Source organism: Sodiomyces alkalinus (assembly GCF_003711515.1).
Source record: "Sodiomyces alkalinus F11 unplaced genomic scaffold SODALscaffold_18, whole genome shotgun sequence".
NCBI lineage: Eukaryota > Fungi > Ascomycota > Sordariomycetes > Glomerellales > Plectosphaerellaceae > Sodiomyces > Sodiomyces alkalinus.
The window spans coordinates 198,923-226,676 of NW_021167096.1; the positions used below are offsets into that span (position 1 = coordinate 198,923).

Genomic DNA, 27,754 nt, shown 5'->3' on the forward strand with positions numbered 1-27,754 from the left:
CAAGGCTGCTAGGCCAGCCCCCATGTATATTAGTAGACACCCGTGGGATAGCCCGCCATGTCAGGACCATTAATCATCATGCTCTTTTGCGGTATCTTTTGTCACGTTCAGGGTATCTTTCCAGTTCAACTTGCGTTGCCCTGATTAGAGCAGTGACTACCGATCTCTATCTTCTTTTAAGGTTATAGTATCGCAGGTCCGGTTTTGGTTATGTAATGTGTTACGAGTCACGACTGGATTAACCGTTTTGTCCATACGTTGTATTGACGATCTGGAGCCACACCAATTCAGACAGTTACATTAGTAAAAGGTCGTTAAGACCTTGGGATAATGCTGAGAGTAAGGAGGCCAAGGAATCAAGGATATCTATGAAGAGGGCAAGACTACGAAGGGCGGCAAGTCGGCGACGGCCATAAGGAGGCTAAGGCCAGTAAGGATAGTGTAACGGCTCCGCCCGTAAATGGGTTGTGGAAAAGCAGTGACCTTACTAAGCCGCACAACCAAAAGCATAAACCCCTCTGCCACGAAGGCAAAAGAATACGTATTACTCTGACTGCCTACATACCTACCCGGGAGGGGGGGTGCCAGGGACAGTGCCTGGACAGTGATTTTCTTGCTGGTCATAATAAGTAGGCTCTGGCATAGCAGTACTAGTATAAAGGGTAAGAAGTCCACTGTCCAAGCACTGTCTAGGACCCCCTCCCCCCCCCTCCCGGGTAGGTACTAGAGTGATGGCCACGGTATTTAAGGGATTAACCAGTGCCTTATGCCTGGTCTATATAACGGGTCTGCGACCCGTAATAGATAGCGATGCTATTAATAAGGACGCCGATAACTAAACTTCCCGCTTTCCGCTTTCTGCTTTCCGCTTTCTGCTTTCCGCTTTCTGCTTTCTAAACTCAGTAACACGAATTAGTTTCTAAGCTAAGGTACCTTAAGGTTCGAAGTGCCAGGACTAGGGAATAAGTGGCTATATACCTAGGTACTTTATTAGTCTATATTAGGATACCTAGGTACCTGCCTAATCAGGTACGATATAAGGTACTCTGGGGAGCTCCGTTATACACGTACTCGTGCCCCGCCCCTACTTTTTAGCAGCTTAGTTAGACTCGTACCGGAATAAGTGGTACCTAGGTAGTGTTTCCCCGCTTCTCTACTTTATTAAGCGCTTATATTAGTTAACTTAAGTAGAACTAAACTATCAGGACGGGTTATTCCTATAGATTAGACGTAGGTGATAGGGGGCTATAACACCGTATATATTCCGTACTATATAGTAGGTACCTAAGAGGTACCTATGTATATACCTTAGTATAATACCTCTATAACCTAGTTATATACGTTATAATCTCTCGTTTAACCTTTAGCTTATATTCTAAGCTTAAGATACTAAAGACCTATCGTATCTTCTACTATTATCTAATCTTAATATCTCTTATATCTAATAGTTAATCCGTCCTTAGATAAATGGTATACTCCGCCTACCGAGTAATATCTCGACTATATTACTTACTATTACCGCGAGTACGAAAAAGTATACCGCGAGTATAAAAAGGTATATAGTATATTTCACGAATAGTATTCTCGGCTCGAAAAGCTAGAGGCTAAAGTAAGCGCACTTATAGCTATTATTTTCTGTATAAAGTAAGGAGAGAAGTAACTTAGGATAGTACGTTTATATAATTCTATTTACCCTAGAATATTCTTCACTAATAGACTAAAGATATCTTTACGTGATATATAAAGCCAGGGTACGAGTAGTGGGACTTAAGAATAATAATTATATATATCTTTTTAGATATCTTTATATTAAATACACGGAAGATTTTCTTCTAAGTTCCTAGGTAGAATAAATATAACGATATAACCTAAGGGGTCAGGGTATATAGTCTAGTCTAGTTATCGGCTCGCTAGTACTTCGTAGAGCTAAAACTAAATCCCCTATACTTCGGTATTAGCTATATTATTAACGGGTTCTTAGTATTCGTAAGCTAGACTAGATCACGAGTCACCGGAATCCTTTATACATTAATATTCAGTTTAATCACTAACAGGCGTATACACAAGACTCTACCTTAACGTTCTATATCAAGCAGTTTCAAAGTATAAGCTGCTATAGACTAAGCCTATCAGAGTTAAAGAAAGTCCGTATATTATAATAATCTAAGACTAAAGACTAACTATATTTTATCTATGAATTAATAAGATTCAGGCCGTATGCGGTATACAGGGAAAGATTAATAATATTATCTCCTTAAGACCGTATATAGAAGCCCGGAGAACCTTCCGTCGTTAACCGAATATATCCTGTTAAGTATTCGGGCAAGGTGTTCCCGATCCCGTAACTATATTAACTATAGTAGAAGAAACGTGCGTGCTGATAAGGAAGGCCGAGGCCCTAAAGCGCCTAGGGCTCCTACTCCCGTGGATTATAGTAAACACCGACTTATCTCATAAGGTTAATAGAGACGTAAATATAGTAAGACTTAAGAGGGATATTATCGGGGAGCTTTGGCTTATAGTACTAAGCGTATTACTAGGGTATAGAATAGGGGAAACGCAGGTAAGGCGCCCGGTATTCTGAAGCGGTAAGGATAAACTGCTGTAACCTCTAGAAATCGTCACGCGACTACACGCCGGTGATTTACCTGTATATTGCCTTTTATAGATTAGAACGATACCTTTATAAGACTCGGGTATAGCCTATTATATAATGTATACATCGCTAGAGGGAACGCTAGCGGGGATCTAGAAAGTTACCACTTATTACCTAGGGTAATTAGCCGCCTCGAAAGCATAGGTAATAGGCAGAAATACAGTATCGCTAAAAATAATAGCTGCTAAGCAGCGTTAGACCGAAGGATAAACCCTATCAACGTTAGCTATTAATATAACGTGGCGCTAAGTAGCGAGGCGTATATAAAAGTAATAGACGAACTCCCTGCTAGGAGATTCAGTTCGGGGGACAAGAGGTATATCGTGCAGTGGCCGCCAAAGCACAGCCCGTAGATAAAAAGAATACTAAGAAGAAAAAGAAACTTCATAGTAGCAGAAATTAGGTACGGTATATAATAAGAGACTTAGAGAGCTGGTATAATTTAGTTAATATAGGTAAATAGATATTTAGTGGGCTAGCTTATATAGACGAACTTAATCATAGCGAGAATTAAGAAATAAGAACCCGGTTCCTGCTCTCCTCGGCGCTAATATAATAGAGGGTTAGATCGTAGGGTAGATAAGACCCGGGAGGAAATCATAAAAGGAGAGAAACTCCTAGTAAAATAGGACTATTTCTTATAATAATAAAGTTAAAGCTATCTTAGTTTATTATTAATATCCTTACCTCTAAAAGTAAGTATTATTATCGGTAATTCTAAAGCGATAGACTCGATAATAGGGGCTATCGATATATAGGAGGGTCTTAACTTCGACTTAACCGAGCCCCTTACTCCTAGCAAACTTATTCCGAGCATTAAAGCACTAGATTTCGCTTCCTTTCCGAGCCTCTAAGAATAGCCGCCTCTAGACCCTAAGGTCCTACCAGATAATACTACCTTATCTAACTTCTCGTCCGACACGACTCTAGGCTTTATTCCAGAAAGTTAGAACTCCTTTATCGCGAACGAGAAGCAGGGCGAAAATACAGCCGTTAATTTCGCGCCGCTCCCCGAAACGCTTAAATTCGAGAATCCGATAGTGTATATCAACCTATAGCCATCGTAATAAGGAATAAGGTATATACTATTTAAGCTGCTAAAGTGTCTCTTGCTAAGGCCTCTCTGTAAGCTCCTCGATTTACGAGAAACTGGATCGTATAGAGCTTGGGATGTCATAGCTCTAACACTCGCTAGCTTAAATCGACCTGACCCTTAGCATGCTATAGAGTGAAGGGCACCCTTAGCACGCTACAGAGTGAAGGGCGTTAGATACGGCAAGAGCAGACACAAGTGGTGGATGCCATTGACAAGATTAAGAAGGGACTGGACCGATTCTTTACACACATCGCTTTCGATGCAGCGGTCGGGCTAAGAAAGGAACTAAGCTAATTCGTGTGGCACGTGATAAACTTAGTATATACGTAATAATTTCCATAAACTATAACGATAAATCAGAATTCAGTTCCCCGTAACCCGATAGTCCCGACTATTACCGTAATACCTGTATCCTATTTCTGACTATATAAAAGAACCTTAACCTATATTACTTTTAAAAAGACCCCGCCTGCTATATTAACCGGTAACCGCTATAAAATTACTTACTATCGCTTCGAACCAACTTACTATCGCTTCGAACTAACTACCCTATTAATATACACGATAAACCGCTCCTACCGCTTTCGTGCTAAGTTAAGCTAAAGTCGGACGGGCGAAAGAGATAGCACCTATCCGGTCCTTATACCCTTACTCCCGGTGAGCTGTAGATCTTATAAGCAGAGATTAAAGATCTGCACCGGTAGCTCGCTTCGCTACGGTAAGATAACGCGGGGTTTCGTCGCGAGATAAGCCGTAAGGATCGTTTTATTGCAGACCTCGCTAAAACTATCGGGGCAGCTTACCTGGCTTACTAGAGAGAGAATATAATATAGCTTCGTCTATCTCTCTTATCCTTAGGAGGACTAGAAGAGAACCACGTTTATAGCGAGTTCGACTTCGACGATAACTAGGCGCCTAGCAGTCTCCTATTTTCTATGCTAAGGTTCCTATTAGTGCTATAGGGAGGCAGCTCTTCCTCTTCTTCGGTGAATAGAACGACTTAATATCTCGGAAGTGTAGAAGTAGTAGTGGGCGGAGGAATCTTAACACCCCTAGTCGGGTTGGTGTCGGTAGGTAGGATGTATTGAAAAGAGGTCTTTTGAAATAGATAAAACGAAGGGAAATAAAGAGTAAATATATCTTCCGGCCTAGCTAGATAGAATCGCTAGCTCCCCGGATAGCGCCCTATAGTATCAGGATAGAAGAAATAATAGTGATATTAATGCTTGAGATATAAAAGGGAAATCCTCCTTCCAGGAGGGGTAAAAAGCTACGTATAAATAGTCAATATATAATAAAGAATAACAGGATCGGTAAGGATAGGAGAACGAAGGCGAGGGCGGTAGTCTAATTCGATATCGAAGAAGAGAAAGTGTATATATACCACGAGGCAGAAACCTAACGGCTTAACTATTCGTGCGATTAAACTCGTCCTCTAGAATATATAGCTAAAAGCAAAAAGAGATATAAAACGAAAGGAGAACACGGGCGTGTAGAAGAGTAGGAGACTAGATAACCTAGCGAAAATATTCTGATAATAATAAGACGCTTATAGCGTAACGCGTAATTAATATCGTCGCTTATTTAATTAACGATATCGTCTCTCGTTTAATTGACTGCAGCCCTACCTGTAGTGATAGTATAAGGTAAGGTACGTAGTGGAGGCATGTCGGGGCGTGTTAGGTGGCGTCGGCTATCATCATGGGTGCCCTAATCGGAATAGCCAAATACCGTAGTCGGAATATCCATTCCCCTTATAAAATTCCTAATAATCCTTACCCTTCCCGGCGCTAAACTAGCGTGTATTCTGATTTCGACGCTAAATTAGTATGCGTCCTGCAGTTTATACGTACACTCTAACTCCTGTTTAATTATGTTAAAGGTATATTCGTACCCGGGTAGGTATACGGGAGAGTAAAGGTATACCGTATAGATTAGGACTACCCGTTAGGACTACTCGTGCCTCGTAGTCAGTCAGGAAAGGTGGAACTAAATTAAAAAGTAGGAACCAAAGATACTAAGTACTTTGAAGTACCTATCTATACTTTTTTACTTATAGAGATATAAGTATATACATAAAAGCATTCTCGTCCCCTTCTTCTTAAGGATTTCCAGCACCACCACGTCTAGTAGTATAAATATTATTACAGAGTAGTATCTTAATCGTACTGATTATACTATAGATTCCTATTATATAATTGTAAAGAGGTTGTTGTTATTGTATTTGATACTGGGCGTTAACGAGGCCTGGATGTGTGTGAGGTATATGATCGTGGACTTATAAGTCTGCCACTGTAATAACGCACGAATTATCTTGACTGCTGGGTCGTAGAATTAGCTTTGACGGGAAGAATTACTTGATATTTGTATAGTATTCGACCCGAGGAATCTAAAGAGACTACCTTTAAGAGCGGACGTAATATATTATGGAAAATATAACCACTTAGATCTGCTACTATAACTGCTGGTAATATATAGAGAAAAAGGTCCTTAGGACTGGCCGGTAATAACGTATCGTAGTATAACTAAAAAATAATGTATAATACACGCCTGCTTTCGCTCTTTAAGGTAATTAAAGGATTGATGGAATTAATTGAGTTATTATAATAATATCGTAATATAAAAGGAGGGCGTTTACTATAGGAAAACGCGTTTTTACGTATTAGGGTGAGGTACCGTTAGTTCTGTTTTTTCTGTTAGTTCTACCTTCCCTGACTAACTACGAGGAACGAGTAGTCCTGACGGGTACCGAAATTCTTAGAACTCACTACTCTTCCCCCTAGCACTTATTATACTGGGGAGCTACTAGCCGTATATACTACGCACGAAACATAGCGACTTCGCCGACTATTATAAACGCTTCGACCACCCTAAAGCGCTCCTTACCTATTTATACGGGAAGCTTAAGACCTTAGGATACCCACTCTTTTACCGTAAGGCTTAGGGGCACTCTGCCCTATATATAGGCCATCGTAAGTTATATTATAGACGTCTTATATCCATTATTTAGCGAAAATAAATACGCTAGGTATCCTTTAGTTTTCTTAGATTATTGAAGACGAAGATAGAGAGTATACTAGAATTTACTATCTAGGCTGGTCCTGACGAAACAAAACACGGGACAGTGGTTTGAACAGGTGTTCCATCGTCGGCATGAAATAACACCTTGATTGTCTTCTCCTTTACCGAAGGAGTGAACCGAGTAACCGTACGGCTATACCCCGTAGAGTCAGAAATGTACTCCTATTTAAGGCGTTCACTACTATCCAGTTTCACCTATGCCGGCTTCTTCGTGTTAAAGAAACTAATCACTTTGCAGGCGACTCCAGCTATAGGGGGGTAAGGAGAGAACCAGGCATAGGGAGTAAATCGCTAAAAGTGGTTAGCGATAGGGTTACTAGAATATATAAGCTCTAGTCTTTCTTCTGAGTTAGAATTATTAACGCGTTATACTTATATAGTGTATATAATATTATCCACGGTAATCTCCTCTATCTGCGGTGCCACGGATTCTGTTACTTTAAGTCCTATACGGAATTAGACGGCTTCCGGTATAGGGTGGACGAAGACGTGGTGAAAATTATGGTTATTATCGATAAAGATATGGCTGAAGTCGTCGATAAAAGTATGACCACGTACGTCTCTGATATAAAGCAAGACGACCTTGCACTATATAGGCACTGGGTGTGTCTCTGCTATGATTTAGTATAGGATAGAAGGGATCTTAGAAATAAAATAGAAAGGTATAAAAGACTACGTGATATAGTTATACGTAGAATTAGTTACTATAAGAGAAAAGGAAAATATTTTAGAGTCAGTGCCTATAGGCCTTTTATATTTAGGAGATAAAAGTGGCCTGGTATATAGAGTGGTGGAAGTATACGGCTTAGAAGTATACCCGGCGAGGAATAGATATCACCCCAGAGATAAAACCCTAGATAGCGTACGAAGTCACCTATCTATCTCTTATTTCCAGGTACGTATACCCGTTTCTTAATAGCGCCGTTTCTATGTCTATACTATTTCAATGCGATATCGTTTAGAAGCTCTAGCTAATAACGGCTTTATAGCGCCCACTAATACGCTATACATTGCTATAAGCTGTATATATTAGTATATAACCCCGTATAGCTTTGTTTTTCTTACCTAGTATTACCTGCAGGCTTACGCGGGGGGGGCGTGTGAGTGGTCTTTCCTATACCCCTAGGATATTATTAAGAGAACGTTTATTCTAGGGCAGTTCAAGATTCTAGACTAACGTATACCGAAAACAGCACCGGCGACTATAAAATATATAATACGAGAAGGAAAAAGACTTTATATCCGTTTATTTATTCGGGGACTCAGGAGTAATATTAGACTTAGAGCTCGAATAAAGAATTTTGCCTCGCTACCTAAGGTAAGTACTTAGAGTATCCTATCTCGGTTAGTTATAGTATTAGACCACATAGCTTAATAATCACGATATAAAGTTATTACTAAAAGACCTTCCTGGTGATTATATTAGAGCGAAGGCATCGTATATATACTTGATTTTTTTTATAATTAACTCTAGTCGGAATTTCTGTCTAGACTCATAAAGGGAAATAAAGAAATAAGGGGTAATAAAGATAAGAAATAAAAGAAAAAGAGGTGGACGCTATCCGCTAAGTCGTACTATTCAGCGCCGGTCTCTAGGTCCTAGGTGCTTAACTCGATACTATTATTAGTTAATAGGATATTTAAAATACATTTATCGCTCTCTCTGAACTATTAACGCTGCCCGGTGCTGTTGGTAATGTTATTATTACTAATATCTCCGACTTTTCTTTGACTCTGGTAAAGGCTCTCGGAGCTATTAGAACCTCGGAGGACACGGCGATAGGAGGGTCGTAGAACTAGGATTCCGATACAAACGATTATTACCGCTAGCTCGACGGCAGACTAGATAATCAGCGCTACTATATCCTCTATTAAATAGTATTATTAGTGCATACGCTTTATAGCGAAGTATACAGAGTAGGAACCTTACTTATATTGTTCTCGGTAAAGCCGTAGGCTACCTCGTAGGTACGTATAATACCGACTACTCCTGCACTATAGTATATATTAGTAATAGTATAGTGGGAAATAAGACTAAGGGAGATCCTTATATAACTCCTAAACTCATACTGCTTATAATAATAACCTTCTCCCTCTTCGGAATATTAAGATTCTAAATAAATATAAACGGGAATAACGCGAAGAAGAAATCTGTAAAAATACAGGAAACTACGAGATACTTTAGCTTTATACATCGTTCGAGTCTTAGATTATAGCGATAGAACCTACCCCCTAGTATAATGGCGAAAGGAGTAATCTCAATATTATAAGTAGCCGTGGCTCGTAGAATAGGAGTATAAGTAGCCTCGACGGGCTGATATTACACCCAGAACACAATTGCCGTCAGGATTAAGATCAATATTAACAGACCTATAACTAGACAGATTACAACCTTTTACCAGAGTATCACGACTATAGGCAGTAGCAGGATACTAAGAGATACTTTCGAGACGGCTATACTAATAACGGCGAACGTCTGGCCTATTATCTCCCAGTATATAGCGTCTGTTATATCTTATATTATTCCCTTCGCTAAGATTTCATCGATAGACAGACCGAAGCTATAGTGTAACGACTTTTGGATAAAGGTTACGTAAAGTAGGAGGAAGATCTAGGGAATAAATAAATACTGCGTTAGTTTACGAAGATATAGACTGCTAGACTGCTAGACTCTCCGGGACGTTTATCGGGGAAGGTGCTTACTCCTAATACCACGTAGGCATAGTCGTTTATACCGATTTTATTAACGATGAACTTCCGCGTACTTACTCGGATTATAATAAACACGAGCGCTATAGCTATTAATGGCTATATGATAGTAAGCGCTATCGGGCTATCACCCCCAGGCTCGATTATTTTAAGGTGTTAAGAATCCGTAGGTGGCTTAGGTTTTCTGAGTAGGTTTGTTAAGTTATAATTATAATAATGAAACGTAGTGGAGGAAGAGTCCTTAACTCCTTAGGGAATATCCGTATATCGAGTCTTGCTCCAGTGTATATATTAGGACATATATTAAGCCGTAATAGCAAGACGGTTAGATATTCGTCTAACTACTGGTTCGACCTGATTCAGTCTATATTTATTTTCATAAGTCACAGGCAAGTTTCACTATTTAATATTACGAAGCTTCTATATATCGAGATCTCGTTATAACGGACGAATAAACGGACTAATAGCCACTATCCCCGTCCCTCCCCTTCCCCATTAACGGCACTATACTATACCTCTGCCAGGATTAAGTACCTACCTTATATTAGCGCGTATCTTAACGAATATAATTAGCTAAGGATATTATAGCACTCCGGTAGGTATCGGTATAATAACATCCATAATAGATAGCCTGGTTTCTTAAGTACCTATACCCTCTAGCACTCTTATCTCACCACTATTATATATTAAGGTAGTAATTAACTATCACGACTATCGTTAAATCAGTATCTCCGCTCTTAATCCCTTTGAATAACCTAACGCAGGCGAGTATAAATCCTACGAACTAGAGACTCTAGAGGTTAATATCCTACGAGGACAGCATATCTGTATTTCTTTTGCATTTCTCGCTAATAAGCTTCTATCCTCCTCCTGTATATCTTTACCGCCTAACATTATATATTAAATAACTTGCCTATAATACCTATCCGGTGCTAAGATATGCATCTCCCCCTAAATCGTTATCGAATTTATCGTACTTTGGTTATCTAGCTCGAATTATATATATTTTCCCGGACTATGGATGAATTGCACCTTGATAACCCGCCCGCCGATCCTATAGACTGCTAACTCTTATTCAAAAAACCAAAACAAAGGCAGCCATCGAGAACTATCAGGTTTATCCCGCGATCTTAGTATAACCTTTACCACCTTATAAGGATAAGGAACCTATGCCGTCGCTATATAAAGCTCTCTAGGACTAAGAGGATAGGGATTAAGGTATACGTATAGCCGCTAATCTTCGTTTATAATAAAGCTGATGATATTTATTAGCTTAGCGGCTTATAAGAGAGTAATATTAGTGTACGTATAATACCCTATCAGAACGTATCTAATCTTGAATAATATAATTTCTGTAGCTAGGGCGTTTTATAGTAGCCCGGTCCGCTAGCAGGGGTTAGAGACCGAGTTCTTGCAACACCTTAAGATGCTCTATAGCATTAGAGAAAATAGCACCGTTAGGCCGGATAAAATATTCTATGCTAGGTGGTTTCTCTCTATTAGTCTAAATAAAGACTTTGAAGTACCTGAAAGTAAAAGGGTGCTACGGGTGCATTATGAATCATAGAGCAAAAAGAACCTGGGATAGAATAGAATAATAGACAGAGCAGGAAAGCGTATCTAAGAATTTATCTTTATAATATCCAGACACGCTCCTTTCTCGCTCTCGTACCTCAAAGCTGCGTTTATTTATGTTTTGGTCTTTTTGTACGGTGGGCGAACTTTATGATATTGCTAGTAAATCAGAACGGCTACTTTAGGCGCCTATTACTCTTCTCGGAGATATTAAGACATTAATAATACTACTACTACACTATAAACTCCATGCATAGCAAACAAGGCTAGAGGACGATGATGTTTTATTACTTCTTATCTATATATAGGCACTAAGGACACCAGACACCTTAGACGGACTGCTAAAACAAGAACACGCCTTCTTCAAAAGCACTATCCGTCCCTGGTGGAGTCGACAGACAGGGAGAACCTTAGCTACAGCTGAGTTAATAGTCGTTACTTAATGAGGAGGGATTCCGCTCCTACCAGGGGTGATCCTTAAAACGTAAGCGAACGCTAAGAAGAACCAAGGCCGTAAGGCATCATAATATACTAAGTCATCTTCGTCGTCATTATTAGCTAGCCAGTCTAGGAACTCTTTAACGAAAATAATTACTATACAGGTTATATATTGACCTGCTACTGGGTATAGTACCCAGATAAGGCCGATAGTTAACATAGATGCATAGATACCGGTAACAGGCTTAAGCCAAACCAGCCACGGCAAAGCGGCCTTATTGCCAAGACCAAGCCTTAAGTCTTCGATTACTAGGAATATATAGTGCAGATAGGATATAAGCGGAGTGGCCCATAGAACGCTGAGTCTATGCTCAGCCAGCAGAAAGATCCCTACTGCCAGGAATGCAGATTAGAGGACCAGACATATCCAAAAGAAGGACGACGAGTTATACTCTCTTGGCCACGCACGCCTTCTAGTAAAGAGAATACCGATAATCTATAAAAATATTAGATAATCTTATCTTCTTAGAAGTATAAAATTAATATATACCAGGGTAGAGCAGATCGATACCACGGAGATAGTCGACCAAACATCTACTATAATAAGTGCAAGGACTCTATGCTCGCTTTACTTCGCGAGGAGAAACAGACTTATAAATAAGAGCCTAATAAATCCTAAGCCGCAGCCCAAGAAGATAAGGCTCTAGGTCTGAGCGCGGTCCGGTGACTCCGGTATATATAACTTACCGCGGAGTTTCGCCCAGCAGTAAACGCATTAAAAGATCACCACGGCCGTATTCGTAACGGATACGTCGATAATATAGTGTTTCTCGATCTGCGGATTTATATTCGCGAGTTACCGGTGAGTGTAGCCTGTCCAGGTAGGCAGTAAGGTAACTAAAGTGGATAGCAAATAATACGTAAAAAGGCTGTGCAACCAGGGGAAACAGGCCACCGCAAGACTATATATAGAACTTTTAAGTAATAGAGATCTATATAAAGCTGAGATAGTCTTAGTGGTGAATATTGACTTTGATGCTCCGAGGTGAATGTCTGTCCCGAAGCAAGGACAGGCACCCTCGCTGGAGGGCGTGTTCACGCCCCTCTTACTGGGAGCTCCTGAGTGATGAGTCCTTGATTCCTGGATAACCCCTACCCCCCTCTTTCTTCCCGCCTTTCCTCCCACCCTCCCACCCTCGTATATACACCTTGCTTAGATTACGAGAATTCCGTGTGTTTAGGTAGGTACGTTATAAGTGGAGCACAGGGGCCAGGAGGCCACGGGCCGCGGTGCATTAACCAGAGACTAGGCTCTAGGTTCGTCTACTATAGATACGAGGAGTGTAAGGGTTAATAGATAGTTATCCACTAGTTACTCGAACTAAAGACGGCACTAGGGGTATAATAAGAGTATACTCTATATCTATCTCGCTAGATATATTAAGATTCGGATAGCGTAGAGGCGTAATATATTAGGTATATACCGAGCCTAGAAGTCCGCCTATAACCTGCTAGGGTTAACCGGTAGACTACGGGCACCCTTTAGCTAAGGTTCTATCTACGGACTACGACGACGGAGGAGAAATATTCCTTATAAGCTATTTATATTCCTCCGGTGGTATCTAAGACTCCGAGTTAATATATTAGGAGTTAGAGGGTTAGATTTAAGGCTTACTCTTATCTGCAGAGATTATAATTTAGGAAAATCCTTATTAGCTAATTTTGGCCTTAGGTATTATAATAGCACGTAATAGGACCCAGATAGTCAGGCCCGGGGGTAAGGCTAAAGAGGGAGGGGCAGGCTTATTAGTAACTGGTTAGAGAGTTAAGCCTTTATTCTATCCTCGCTCTGGTTATACGCAAGATTCTCTATTCGAACTAGGATTAGCAACTGACGATAACACCCTTGTATAACCCCTTGTTTCTATTTTATAATAGCCTTAGTACTACCTATACAGAGTAATAAAAGAGTGATTCAGGGAATCTTAGAACACGCGTAGTATATCCGACTTCATAAATATAGTGCTCGCGGCGCGCCCTTACATAAATAAGCCATTACCACTAACTAAGAAAGCTGATCTGTTATCTCCGAAAGGGCGTATATCCTACACTCTATATAACGGATATTTTATGTAAGTGTATTTAGTAAGGTGATAAAAGATCTTCTATAAAGTCCTTTATATAAGGTATAGGATATATAGATATCACTATCGCAGTTTTACCCTTCGATACTCCACGGAATATAAGACGTTATAGAACTCTTATAAACAGGGGCACTAGCTTAATTCGACCAGTTCTAGCTTCACCGTAATAGAGATACCTAAATTACCTAGCTCTATTATAAGAGTCGTGGACATCGCCTCTAGGAGCTGCTTTCATTTAAGCTTTATAACTGTCCTAAGGGCCATGGCCAAGACTGCGCGGAGATTTTATCCTTTATTTATCTATATTACGATACTGCTCCGAAATACGTTTAAGGGAAGAATATACTTCGTCGGTCATATATTAAGGAACGGTAAGTTAACTTAACACGGATTAGATAAACCCCCACGAAGATTTAAAGTACTAAGAAGGACTACTAAAGCAGGATTATCGCGGCTCCAGGGAACCTCTACTACCACTAAGGTATTTATCGCTAATACTCAGAGATCTCGTATCTTAGTTATAATAACGGCTATCCGTCTAGCTCGACCCTCCCTAATATACCGAATTCAGTCACTCTAAGCTTTATCATATCTAGGTAATCCGTAGACACCCGACGCTTATTACCAAACCTATAGCCACGAGAAACGGAATAAGTAGTATCTTAGATAGCGGACTTATTTTATACGGCTACTAAAAGAAAAGCTAAGTTTAACTCGGGCGAGGCATAGTTAATAAAGAAGCAGAGATTATTATCTAAACGTGCTAGGGAACTCCTAGCGGAGAATATTTTAGCTAGTCCTTAGGTCTATTCTTAAAGAGGCGATAATACTCTAGCTTCTATTTACAGTTATAACCTCACCGGAGGCTCCGGAGCGACGTCTAACTATATATCGGGATTAATATCTAATTCTCCCCTACTTATAGATACGAATTCGTATAATACCGGAGTAGAACTCTCTCTAGAGAACTCGTTATTCGGCGGCCCTTTCTATTCTCCGAGGCTAATTATACACACAGGCTATAGGCAAGGTTTCACTCCCTACTCGCTACAGAGTTACTCGGATTCATATATATAGTATAAAGCTGCTTAGGAAACCGATAAATAGGATTTTAGCATCGACTTTTAGGCTTTTATAGGGGATAATTTCTTCCCTTATAAATAATACTAGTTCTTATAATTCTCTCCCTCGTTTTAAAGGACCCTCGGCACGTATAAGAATAGTGATTAAGATATAGTAGCTGCTTTTAAACGATTCCCACTAATATTCTTTATTCTAGTCTCTAGCCCTAAGCTCTCTAGGTCTACAGTTAATCTTACTAGACTATTAACTTCGTAGTAATAGAGACTTTGGCTTAAGTATCTTATATAAACCGTGGATAATAGTGGGTTAAAAAAGTAGTACGAGACTTATTATATATTAGTAGGCAGCCTTAGGCTGTTTGATAGGTTAGTAGTTAGGGGGCGGCGGGGGAGGATATCCGAAAGTCTTATAATAATAATATAAAAGGAATAAGATAGCTTTAGCAGAACTATAACGTGAATAGACTAGGCCTCTTATAGCCGTACTCCGAGTTATAAATCCTTGGAAGCTATGATAAGAGACGGAGGGTTATTCTTATACCTTCTGAAAAATACTATTAGCAGGCTAAGGTTAGGCTATCTTATAGAAACTAGTATAAGCCTGTTACGAACTAAGCATATCGTGTCTAGTCTAACTTACTCCGTCTAAAAGGTACTAACCTCCTAAAGAACTCTAATTAGAAGGTATAGCACGAGGGAGGGTAGATATATATACTATATAATAACATAGTAAAGGTAAACGGTAGCTTACAGGGACTAATTAATTCTTAGTAGAACTAAGATAGGATAATACTCTAGTTACCGGTATTAGTATATAAATCGGTCTAGCTATCGGTTATAGGCTCCTTTAGAGGAAGGCTATTCTTATACTTAATAGTCGACTAATTAAGTAAGTATAGGCGGCTAAGGTAAAGCTTAAAAAACACTAGCTTATTACTCGACTAATAGAAGCTAAAGCATATTTACCCGTATTTAGAGGACTAGCAAACTAGATTTCCTATTACGATAACGAATACGACGACTTTAACGAGGATAACGGGGACAAAGGCGAAGATTAAATATAATATCAGTGCCCGTATCTAGTATACCGATAGAGAAAGGGTTTTAATAGTTAGCTTGGCTTTTTACGATACTTTATAATATATACCTCTCTTCGGCTTACTTCTTATATCCGACTACTAATACTCGAAGCAGACGTAGAGTGCTTCGAGTTATACGTCTACTACTAAGAGTCGTTCATAAGACTTCGACCGTACGTTAAGGCATAAATACAGAGTCTGGGAACGCCACCGGAGCACAGAGAAGGACTTTTATAAGAAGGAGAGATACTCGTAGCTACGCGGGAGGGCAGCCGACTCTCTATAACGGATACTCTGCAGTAAGAGAGATACACTAAGAAGAGCGGTGACTATAGCGATTTCTTATAGTAAGAGATACGCGCTAAGATAAGAGTTAACCATAGGATTTCTCACAGGTCTTAACGCGGGATAGCTAAATAAGGAAATTTTCTTGCTCGCCCTTCCTATATTAGTGGCGATCTTGAGTCGAAGTAGCTAAGTAACCAGGTATAGTGAATATAAGGAGGGCGAGTAGAATAATTTCCTAATCTGGCCGTTTAGTATATATTAGCGCTATTAACTTCCTAATATATTGCTGTGATATGTATTTTAAGGGGGTTATTATCCTGACTCATATACGAGTAACTAATAGCTTCTATTTTCTATCGTGATCCATGACCAAAGGTCGGAAAGCAGGCATGTCAAAGACTTATAGACGGGAAATAAGCATATAGTTCGCTGGATCTCCAAGTCCAAAGCTTTAATATTGGTTCCGACAGGGGGTGGAGGAAGTATTATAGATTATAGGGGTTATAGCGTTCTTTTAAGCACCTCCTAGTATACCGGTACGGGTATAACTATAGAGAATCAATAAGTATCTACCGCGAGATGTAATAGAGGCCCTTATACCGGTTGTTGTGTATCTGCCCCTATGTTTTTTCCTGCCGCTGCTGCCTCCCCTCGATTTTTCCTGCCGCTGCTGCCTCTCCTTGATTTTTCCCGTCGCTGCCCCTCGATTTTGCCTGTTATCTCTGCTCCACCGTTTCTCTCCTGCGTCTACGCTCTAGCCTCGTGTCTATCTATACCCCTATTCCTTCTCGCTAACCCTGTAAAATAGGAGACTCCGGAACACGTAAACGCCGACGCCTTAAAGTAACTCGAAAACTCGATACGGAGTTACATAAAGCCGACGCCCGAGAAGACCTAGATATATTTATTAATAAGCCTACTGTTTTTAGTCCGAGACGCCCCGAAGTTAAGAAGTAAATAGTGCTCCGTACGGCCGAATTACTATATTCTAGCCACTATTAGGGACTTCGCCTAGGTACCGTGATTAGTATCTCCCGGGGTTATAGTAAAACCAGGATAGGAAGCCTAGAGTAGCACGTAGTAAAGTTATTAATGAAGGAAAGGATTAATCGCCTAAATAAAGGCTGCCCGCTTAATATAAATAGCTGGCTTAGCTACTATAAATACCTTTAAGCAAAACCGGACCTTCTCGTGCTCTTAAGCTTAGGTATTAGCTTACCTGTAATTTTGCTATTATCTATCGTTAACCGATTACAGAATTTATATAGGTATACGTATCTAAAGAGCGCCCCGAGCTTATTCTACGACTTATCGAGATTACTAAGCGCTATTAGCCGAAAGAAGGGTAAGCTAATAGTTACTAAGATCAGGGGTTAGTCCCTTCTAAGCTCTTACCTACCGTAAACCCGCCCGATTATAACCTCTAGATACTTATACTATAATATCAGGACCCCCCTTAGTGCTATCTTACCTATTAGTAACTCTGCCGACGAAATATCCGAGTCGGAATAACCTTACCCAGAATAGCGTAAAATAATAAGTAGAACTGCCTCGTGAATAGCCTTATAGGGATACACTAACGGATATACTTAAGCGCTAAGACTATCTGCTCCGATAAAGATAACTTGTTAGACACTAGTTCCCCTAAACCAGGCTACCTAGCTAAATTCACTAGAGTCTACCTTTTTAGCCCGTGATACGTCGTAGCCTTACCGGACTCCTCTATCCTATACGATAGCGTATACTTAGCTATTTAACTCTAAACTAGCCGAACTATCGTTCTCGCCCACCCTCTCCCCCGCTAAGGAGCAAAGTATCTACTAACCAGAAGAGTACGGCATAAGTCTGGTCGCGCGTTAATGCATAATAGCGCCGCAGGGTGTTTATCCTATTACTATTTCTACTAGCGATTCCCACGACTACCTCTTGTATTTATTCCGGCCACTATCGCTATCTGCCGCTAGTAGTAGCCGATTAGTCGACCCCGGGGCTATCGCTATAAATAGTCTCCCTGCTACTTCTAGTCCGGCGTATACGGCTCGGATATCCGAACCGTTAACCTTTGCAATTCCTATAACCCTCTCTATCCTAAATCTAATAACGCCTATTCGAGCTAACGAGTCGATATAGTTTAATAAGCGAAAACATAAATTCGTCCAACCAGAACAATCTTTAATTTCCTAGGATCTACTCCAGCAAAGATATTATAGACAAAGACCCTAGCTCTAGCTCATAACGTAGCGGAGGGTTCCGGACACGGCTAAGTCGATTATGTTTACCTTAAAGGGGAATATCGACGGCCTAAAGGACCTGTTTAGCCGAGGACTAGCATCTCCTTAGGACGTGAGCAATTCTCGAGGGTTTAGCTTAATAAGAGTAGGTTTCACTACTCTTACTTAAATAAGCTATGGAATAACGCTAAGGATTTAGTGGGCGCTCTATAGTGGGATATACTAGTATATCACTATCCAGTTTTTAGTCGATAATAGGGTACCCGTGGATAACGAGTAAGTGTAGAATTAATACTTAGTAGCGCTAATTACGTTAGTAAAGGCTAAATAACGAACCACCCCACTTTAGGTTATACGAGCACGTATTTGATTTTAGATTCCGCGGGAAATATAGTAATACGGAGTGTAAGACTCTCGGGTGTATTAGATCCAGCCAGGGTAAGGACTGGATTAAGGAGTAGTAATTTCCTCTGCTTTACTAAATCGTCTTTAGCCTATCCTTTTATTCGCTCGTAGCCGTGCTCGAGGAGAACCCGAACACCGTCTATACCACGGACGCCCAGGGCCGTACCGCGCTCGATTAGGCTATAGCCCGAGTATAGCTAAGCGATATAAGGCTTCTGATAAAATATAGCTCTAGCGTGGACTCTATAGATCGTAGTGGCTATAGCACGATCCTATACGTAGTCGATAGTCACGATAACAGAGCCGTCCGTATCCTCCTCGAAGCCGGCGCGGACCCTAACCCCAAAGTGCCGGAGGGTCTATTCCGCAGCAGCCCGCTAAAGGCGGCTAGCTTTAGCGGCCGGGCCGAGATAGTCAAGCTACTCCTCCACTATAGGGCTGAAATCAACGCGTGCAATCCAGAGGGCTACCCGGCGTTGTATATAGCAGTTATCACTCAGAACATCGACTATACGCGTATATTGCTTGAATCGGGCGCCAGCTTAGAGGACGTGGCGCACAACGGACGGACTCCGCTCACGCTAGCTATTATCCATAACAGCCACGCGATACTAGAGCTATTAGTCGAGCATGTCACTACCGCCCACGTAGAAGGGCCCTAGGTGCTGGCCGTGATAGCCGAGCACGCGGACGTAAAGACGATGTCGATTATCGTATCGTCTCTGCCGCTAAAGCTGTCTCTTAACCCAGAAAGGTACGGCTTTACCGCTGGCCGCGAGATCCTACGGCAGCGGACAGACTACGACGAGAGGCTAGACCACGCGTTCGAGGAGATCTTATCCTCTATTTCCACGGCTAAATAGGAGACCGCCGCCTCCTAGCCGGTAGACGGTAACGCCTAATCCGGGCTGCTACGCCACTTCTCTACGGAGCCGTTATTTAGCGAGGAGCTAGCGGGGCAGTTATACTAAGTATGGATAGTATTTAGTAGCGGTAATACTCCGAGTCTTATTACCTTAGTTATTACTAAATAGCACCTACTTATACCTTTCCCGCCCCGCCCTACTATTATAAGCTAAGCTTTACCGATTCCTCCGAGTATTCTTTATAATATCGCGTTTACTTTCTTTATCGTCGCCCTAGTTTATTAATAAATAATATATTAACTAATTATCTTTGGTTACTATTAATACTTATAAGTTGGGGAGTCCGAGGTAAAGAGTAGGGTAGGCTTAGCCCTACCTAGAGTGGCCCTACCTTTATATATATATTTTAGCTCCCCGCGAACCCCTTATATTAGCCTCTATATTACTTCCCTCGCTTTCCACCACCCCTTACCGCTTTAACCTTGCTTACTTTCCTGGCCCTCCCTTAGGTATAGTATCCCCTACTACCCCGCTTTTATAATCAACACGCACTAGCGTATATAAATCTCTATACTAGATATCGCGCGTTATTACCTTAAAGGTTTCCTCCTATCCTCCACTATCCTATAGGTATAGTATACCTAGTATTATATCCGACTAAGACGCCCTAACGCCGCGTGTATTCCTTATACGTTATAGTAAGTTCTATATTTAATTAAGCTTAGAAGAATAGTAATATTACGTTTATCTTCTATATACCGTGCTTTTCGATAATAAACTCCTTATAATTAGGAGAAACGACTTAGGCTAAGTCGGGCCGCTATACGGGTATTATAGATATTAAACTCACCGCGGAGGGCGCCGCGTAGGTCTCCTTAACGGCGGTAACTTTAGTCGGCGCCGGTAAACTCCTTAACCCGTCCCGTCTTGCGTATATCTTTATTAGCCTAAGAAGGAGGATAAGAATAACGTTTAAGCTGCTCCTATCGCCTTCCTTCAGCGCCGCCGAATAGAATAAGAGCGTTACTTACACCGAAGATATTACGGAGTGGAATTATAGTGATTATAAGGGGCTTATAGCGGGGGAGATCAGAATATTGAGAAAGGAGAGGGGCCTAGACCGGGAGAGGGAATAGAATATCTGGAGGGATAGGTGTAAGGGTAAAGAGTATATTATACTAAACTTTAGGCCGTTCCTAATACCGTCGTGTTCTTTTTCTTACTTATTTATTAACCTATAGATCTATATAGTAAGTTAGCGAATATCTTAATAGACTTATCTCACGAATTCGGAAGATCTAGAGACCTTATATAAACGGGGGGAAACCCGCTAATATGCTCCTTATATATTCTCTCCTCCCTAATAAATTCTACCTCTCCCTCTCCCCTTTCTATCCCTCCGTCTTTATCTAAAAGTATAGGATTTATAGGTTATATATAGCCTTATCCTCCGCTACTTTGTAAAGCGCTGGCTCGGCTTCTTAATTAACTTCCCCCTCTAAATAATTCTGGCTCCGGGCGCGATTATAGTTTTAAGGTACGTAAGTCTCGGACTTTATATTATTTTCTGATACCAGATTATTAATAATATAAGGCGTACTAAGCTAAGCCTTCGCGTTAAGCTAATTCGCCCCTCCTAAAAGCTATAAGAATAATAATATCGACGAATTATTATTCTATGTTAGTATAATACTCTTATTTATAAGGGAGAATAGGGAAGGATAAGCGAGAGTTATAGCTATTATAGGTCGGTTCTGTTTACTACCGCCGAAAGCTATCTCTAGTATAGGAGAAGATACTCTATTAGGATAATACTCTTATAAATATTAAAATTAGCTGCTAACTAGCCACTTTCTTACCGTTATATTACTAGGTTTAAGCAGACTAGAGGCCCGCCTGTGCGCTGCACGTGAAGTTCTGTTCTGGAAAATGCACTGTAAATCCATAAGCAGAATAGTTTATAGGGACAGCGTATAGTATATGCTAAAAGTTCCGTTACTCTAGGTCCGGATAAGTTAACTAGAAAAGGCAGTTCTGATTAAGTTCCGGGTAATAAGTGCCCCTTTACTCTTTTCTATCGCTTATCTCCACTCTAGCTCGCTAATATCTGTTATAATGGTTACCCGCCTGCCTACTCCTTTTGGCTCGGGCCGTCCTCCTACTTCGGCTTAGGAAGAGTTTCGCTTCGTTCTTCGAGAGCCTGAACCAAAGGCTCTTTTCCGTGTATTGGCTATCTTTCTCGGCTTTTGTCTGACCCAGCCCGTGCATGGACTCCTACTACTGTCTGATATTATTAGGTACACCCTCTAGTCGGGCTCTCTAACTGATTCCTAAAGGGCAGCGACAAGGCTTTCCTAGACTCTTTGCTTGTTTCTCCTTTCTACCCTCGGTCTAGGTCTTATAATGTCCTTTGTTTGGCTTTTTGCTAGCTTGTATAGACTCTCCCTACGACCTAGACTATCATTGGAGTGCTCACTCGACAATACGTCAAGCAGAACTTCGTTTCACCTCTTCAGATTGCGCCACGATGCTATATGGCAACTCGAGCACCTTTATTAGCAGTTATCTTGAGACAGACTCAGAGGTGTACTGAGCAGGTTGGCCGTGGGACCTTCGGAGTTGTCTTCAAAGGCTTCAGGCAGTCCGACCGCAGACAAGTGGCGATTGAATTCGTGAGTGACCATGCATCCACAAAATTGAAAGACTCACGCTCACGATGCCCTAGGAGCTATCTAGGAACGACCCTTTGCTTAAAAATAAGCACTAAGCGTATAACCTTCTCGACAGATATAGTATAAGTCTAGAGTACCAAATGCATAATCGTCCAGGGCTAATGAGTTGCTAGAGGGCATTCCCCGCGTCTACTCCTTTGGACGACACGCCCTCCATTGGGTCTTGATCTTAGACTAATTAGGGCCTTCCCTGGAGGATTTGTTTAACCGTTATAGACGGAAGTTCACTCTTAGTACCGTTATCATAGTAGGAATGTAAATGGTGCGTGGCACGCCGCGGCCCCGAGCTATATAATCCGACTGACCTTTTCAGATATCGAGACTGGAAATGTTAACACGGCAGGTTTTGCTAAGGAAATGAGAGCCAGCCTGCGGCGGTGAGGCCAGGACACCCCTTGACAGGCCAGGGGGGGATCAGAACTGCCCGATTGCCTGGACATTGTGTCAGACACCGTCGTAACAGCAGGAACAGGAACTGCCTCGAGGGCTGCACTCTCAGCTCGGCAAGGAGAATTAGCATGGGCATGTATTTGCGTCGCGCGGGTACCTGGGTCGGGTGGTGTCGACGTGGGCAGGAGCGTACGTACCTTCTATTTTTATAGCCGGGCGAGGCAGATACAGGCAGCTATTAGACTTGGCGCAGGAGCTGGGGAATCAGCGCAATCACGCAGTTTGTCTGCCCTTGGCTAACCCTTCGGGCGCCTTGTTGCTGCCCCCTAAGTAGGTAATATCTCCTTTATTCGGTCAACATACTTCAGTTTACAGAGCGGGCCGATGTTAGAGATAGGGATGAAGATTTACTTTCCGAGCCAGGGTCTTGGATAAGACCTGGCCTTGTTGGCGGCGGCCATATCGATGCCGAATTCGCTTAAGGGCTATGCATGCAAGTCACAGAGTAGCCCCTGGCCAACTGTTCGTTCTCGGCCGGTTGTCTTGACTATAGAGTGGAGGGCAGTTGGCTGAACTGAGCTCCCGAGTACCCCTGGGCTGGGCTAAGGGCACCGTGACTAGTCTCTACTGGTGTGTATGCGCTCACACAGGTATATCCTGCGCAGAGCCTGAATATCCCCTCTCCAGAGCGCATAGTCCTAGAGACGTAAGAACTCCCACCCTGTTAGCCGCTTCGATGTAATCGATACTATTATCGGAAACCGCCGAGGACGGCTTCCGTGAACCGCTATAATAGTCTATATAAGATGGCATTAGTAGGGCAAGGGAGCAGGTATATAGTTCCTCACCCTCTACACTCTCCTCACAGTAGTATTGTTCATAAGTCTCTACCTTACCCCTTCACCTCCCAAGCATAATGGCATCGTCCGTGCAAGCTCTCCTGGGGCAAAATTTGCCTCCCGCTATATTTATCAGTGTAGAGGGCATCTCGCCTAGTCTTTCTCGTAAAGAATGGGCTCGTGATTTTCGTGGGATCGGCGCGGGCTGTCACTCGGATGAACAGACTATAGAAGAAAGACTTAGCTCGCTGTACGACGGGCAGCATGATTTCACGGAGACCATCCGGCTACAACGGCCTGTCAACAATCTCAGCGAGCCTTATGAGCTCATCGAGCACGAAGCCGACGTCGAACGCGACTTCTATAGGCACCTTTCTCTTCCCTGCCTCCTAGCATAGAACCACTTTATCGCCATCCGTGAGCGGTCACAGGCGGGTCCACCTAGGCGGACCAGTGAAAGCAAAACTATTAACCACTACTTTTCGTGGGCTATCGGAGATACTGAACGGTGTCTCTGCGCCGGCGAGTTCAAGAACTAGGGCGTTATCGTTGGGAACGAGTGGATTGGAAACAGAGAAATGCGCGACATTTCTAAGAGGCTGGGCAAGGAAATAAGAGGGTAAGCCAAATCCAACCATAATATCTACTAGGATGCCCTGACTAATGAACTGATGGAACTGATAAGCGAATAGGTACGCCTTCAAGTATGATTGCCCCCAGGTCTTTATGTTCGACTCAAAATATCTCCTGATATTCTAATTCCGGGCAAAGGAGCGCGATAAAATCAAGAGCGCAGATTATGAGGTCGATACTTGGCTAATCCCACGATCCAGACGTGATGGTGATCAATCAACGATGCGCTGGGCGTTCTACAACATGGTATGGAGGGGTTGGATGCGCCTTGTCGGCCAGCTGTCGGCGGCGATCCCAGTCCAGCTTGGATCCTATCGTCGGGAATTCGAATACTGGTCCGGCCGCCCTGTTTGGAGGAACGTACATGATCGAAGGGATAAGAGGTATTCGCATCCGGATGGCTACCAGCGTATATATGATGCCGCTCAGCGGATGTATTATTAGGTCGACCTGGATGGTACACCGGTTACCGACGCAAACGGACACGTGATATAGGACACCGTGGCCGTGTATTAATAGTCTTCGTCCTATCTACTGTTATGTAATACAGTATATAGTTCGATGGATCCCGTCTTAATCCTGTTCTACCCTTTCCTCTCGCTATTAACTTTTCTATCTTGGACACCCGTTTACTATGCACAATCTACAACTAAGATGGATAAGGATCAGGATCAGGAATTCGATAGATTCGACGGTCTGAAGGTAAGCGGTTATTTAAAGGCTTATCTTATCGTCGCTGGTTTTTTTTTTTTAACTAAGTCATCGTCCCAATCTCCAGCCATACAGACAATTTCGACTCGGTTCACGGACAATTAAAGCCACCAAGGCGACCTCGCTCAGCACCCGTCGTCAAGTCTATCGACTACATATCGAGCGCCCGACGATCTTTGACTACATCCCGATTGCCGTAGTTCGCCGGGTCCTCCACCGATTCGTCGATATAGCGCTCCCGTGGGCCAAGACACATTGGCCGGAATGGTTCCTCCCTCCGACCGTTATCCTTAAGAGGATGAAGGGCTATGACGATCCTGATAACCTACCAGACCCCGAAGATATGCGAACGCCCGAAGAGAAGTTCGAGTACGAGAAGCAAGCGTACCTCCGGCTCCGGCCGGTCCAGGGCACGGCCGTGCCCCGCATCTACGGGGAGGCCGAGTACAGCGGATTTCGGGCCCTGGTCCTCTCCGACGTTGGTGGCGTGACGCTCCACCACCTGCCCTGCGATACCGAGGTTGATGATCTGAAGGGCAAGATCGAGGCGGCCTTCCGGGGCTTAGCAGCATGTGGTGTGAAGCACGGCGACCCCGAAACACATAACGTTATTCTCGTTGACGATTTCCGTCATGCTATAGTAGTTGACTTCGAGTATGCCGAGTTCGTCGATACAGAATGGGATACATCGCCCTCAAAAGAGGATGCCTCTGCATGCTGGCATACGTATATAGAGACTAAAGCTGTCTTACTCGAGAGTCGTCGACTATCACGCATGACCCCCGAGAAGTTTGCGGCCTTGAGGCGCGAGGAGCAAAACCGTGCTGAAGCCGCAGCATTGCGATTACAGGCACAGCGGAAGCACTGGTTCGAGGAATATAAGAATTCTCGCGGGGACGAGGGGGTTCCTTATGTCGATTAGGAAGTGCCCGAACGCATAACGGGTGCGGAATAAAGTGTCGGTCTGCCGCGGATTGAATCTAAGCTACCTTAGGAATGGGGAGGGCAGATCGCTCCCTTGAGTACTTTCAGTCTACCTGTTTGTAATACCCGTTTTGTATAGGCCTACGTGTACAGTTCCTGTACCGATCCGTGTGCCCGTCCTCCCCAGTCCTTACCGCCGATTTCCCACATCGGGATTAGGCATGTGTGCGATGTGTCAATCCGCCGCCCGATTAGCTAGGGCACCTTTTATTGTCCCGTGCCCATGTGATGCGATATTGTGGTCCACCTCGCGAAAAACTCGCGAAAACTCACGAAGAGGATATGTATGCTACGTATCTCGTGGAAACCCGCGATGTGGGGCTATGGTCCACCTCGCGAAAAACTCGCGTAAAACTCGCGAAAACACTGTGACTGAACTTCCGAAGTGGATATGCTATGTATCTTAGAAACCCGCGATATGCGGTTATGGTCCACCTCGCAAATTCTTATACGTATCGTAAGTTTGAACAAAGCCTTAGGTTCCGCTCCACTTTTATTAGCTAGCCGCGGGCCGGTCCGGCCGGGTTATCGTGTTAATACCTGTAGGTAACGAAGCTGTATATCAACGCCAGACGATCACGAACGGGTGTATTATATTATATGTTTATTATTCAAGGAGCATATCCGATACTGAATCCACTCAAGGATTATGCATACAAGTCATATATTATCTCCTGGCTAATTGTTCGTTCTCGGCCGCTTGTCTTGAGTCTTGATAATCCATGGAGTTAGATAGCAGCTGGCTCCGCTAGGCTCCTGAATCTAGCGAAAGACGGCCGCGACGGTTATCACTCCGGATACAGTATTACAGGGCAGACCTTCTAGATTATTCAATATATACAGGTTATAGCAGGTTTATGGTGTAGATATTAATGTGTAATGGCAGGACCGGACGGGGATCTCTCGTTTATGCCAAAACTCGCCATGTCAAGGAGGTCGACAAGGTACGACCCACGAGACGTTCTGTCCCTTGAATGCATAAGATAATAAGCCACTAGATTATTACGGGACTGAGATATTCAGAATCTCTCCGTAAGCTTTACCCTGTAGGGTGTATAAATACGTTGTAATGTCCCCTATATAAGAGGAATCCTATTATCCTAGAACCTGCTCCTCACTAAGGTATACAGAATCGGAGAAGTAAGTATGGGTATCGGCCACCGCAGGGTGGTTAAGGGGAGTACTTTAGGCTAACACTATTCCTCGATAAGGCCGTTACTTCTTTACCTATTTATTCTTATACGTTCCAGATAAATACTATATCGACTGGTAAGCCCGTCTAGTTCCTTTCGAAGTTTCGTTATATTCTAGCGGCCACTTACCATCCAAATTACAGGCTATATCCAGTACGAATTATATTAGCCTGGCTCAAGCCATATCACTAAGCTCTCTTACAGTTACGTAACCGAAGCAACTAATAAGAGCAATAATACAGCGCTCTTATATACCCTCTCGGTGGATAAAGGTCTTCTAAGTTCCTGCTACCGTTACGGCTCCGCCCGGACTTAAACTCGTGGCCAAAACTCCTATAATAACATCAACCAAGGAAAAGAAAGTCCATAACAGTCTCCAGTATTATGGTCGACTCTCCTAAGTCCTACTACGGCGGATATACTAAAGGGGATGACTTAGAGACGATCTATTACGATAAGAGCGTTATTAATAGTAACGACTCCTCCGACTAGGAAGACTATATTAACGACACTGATCAGAGGAGCATAGACGATAGGATTATATTCTAGCGCGTTAACTCTAAGACTAAATTAACCTTATATCGCTCTCTTATTACTCTTATACTAGAGTAAAACGACCGAG

General features: G+C 42.5%; 3 protein-coding genes across 3 annotated transcripts; all 3 read left to right on the forward strand.

The window, feature by feature from the left end:
- Positions 1 to 18,993: 18,993 nt before the first annotated feature.
- Positions 18,994 to 19,446, forward strand: SODALDRAFT_286278 (ankyrin; the record flags this gene model as incomplete). Its single annotated transcript, XM_028608523.1, has 1 exon — positions 18,994 to 19,446. A coding segment is annotated over one exon (453 nt), but the record flags the coding sequence as incomplete, so codon positions are not given.
- A 4,242-nt stretch (positions 19,447 to 23,688) lies between these two features.
- On the forward strand, positions 23,689 to 24,712 carry SODALDRAFT_346870 (hypothetical protein; the record flags this gene model as incomplete). The annotated part of the gene is made up of 5 exons (XM_028613270.1): positions 23,689 to 23,958; positions 24,010 to 24,137; positions 24,186 to 24,230; positions 24,304 to 24,331; positions 24,383 to 24,712. The coding sequence occupies 5 exons, from the start codon at positions 23,689 to 23,691 to the stop codon at positions 24,686 to 24,688; spliced, it is 777 nt and encodes a 258-aa protein (XP_028462415.1). The 3' UTR covers positions 24,689 to 24,712.
- A 102-nt stretch (positions 24,713 to 24,814) lies between these two features.
- On the forward strand, positions 24,815 to 26,067 carry SODALDRAFT_329722 (hypothetical protein). The gene is made up of 2 exons (XM_028611019.1): positions 24,815 to 24,946; positions 25,023 to 26,067. Exons 1-2 carry the CDS (start codon positions 24,899 to 24,901, stop codon positions 25,875 to 25,877), a joined length of 903 nt encoding a protein of 300 aa, XP_028462416.1. The 5' UTR covers positions 24,815 to 24,898; the 3' UTR covers positions 25,878 to 26,067.
- The last annotated feature ends 1,687 nt before the right edge of the window (positions 26,068 to 27,754 follow it).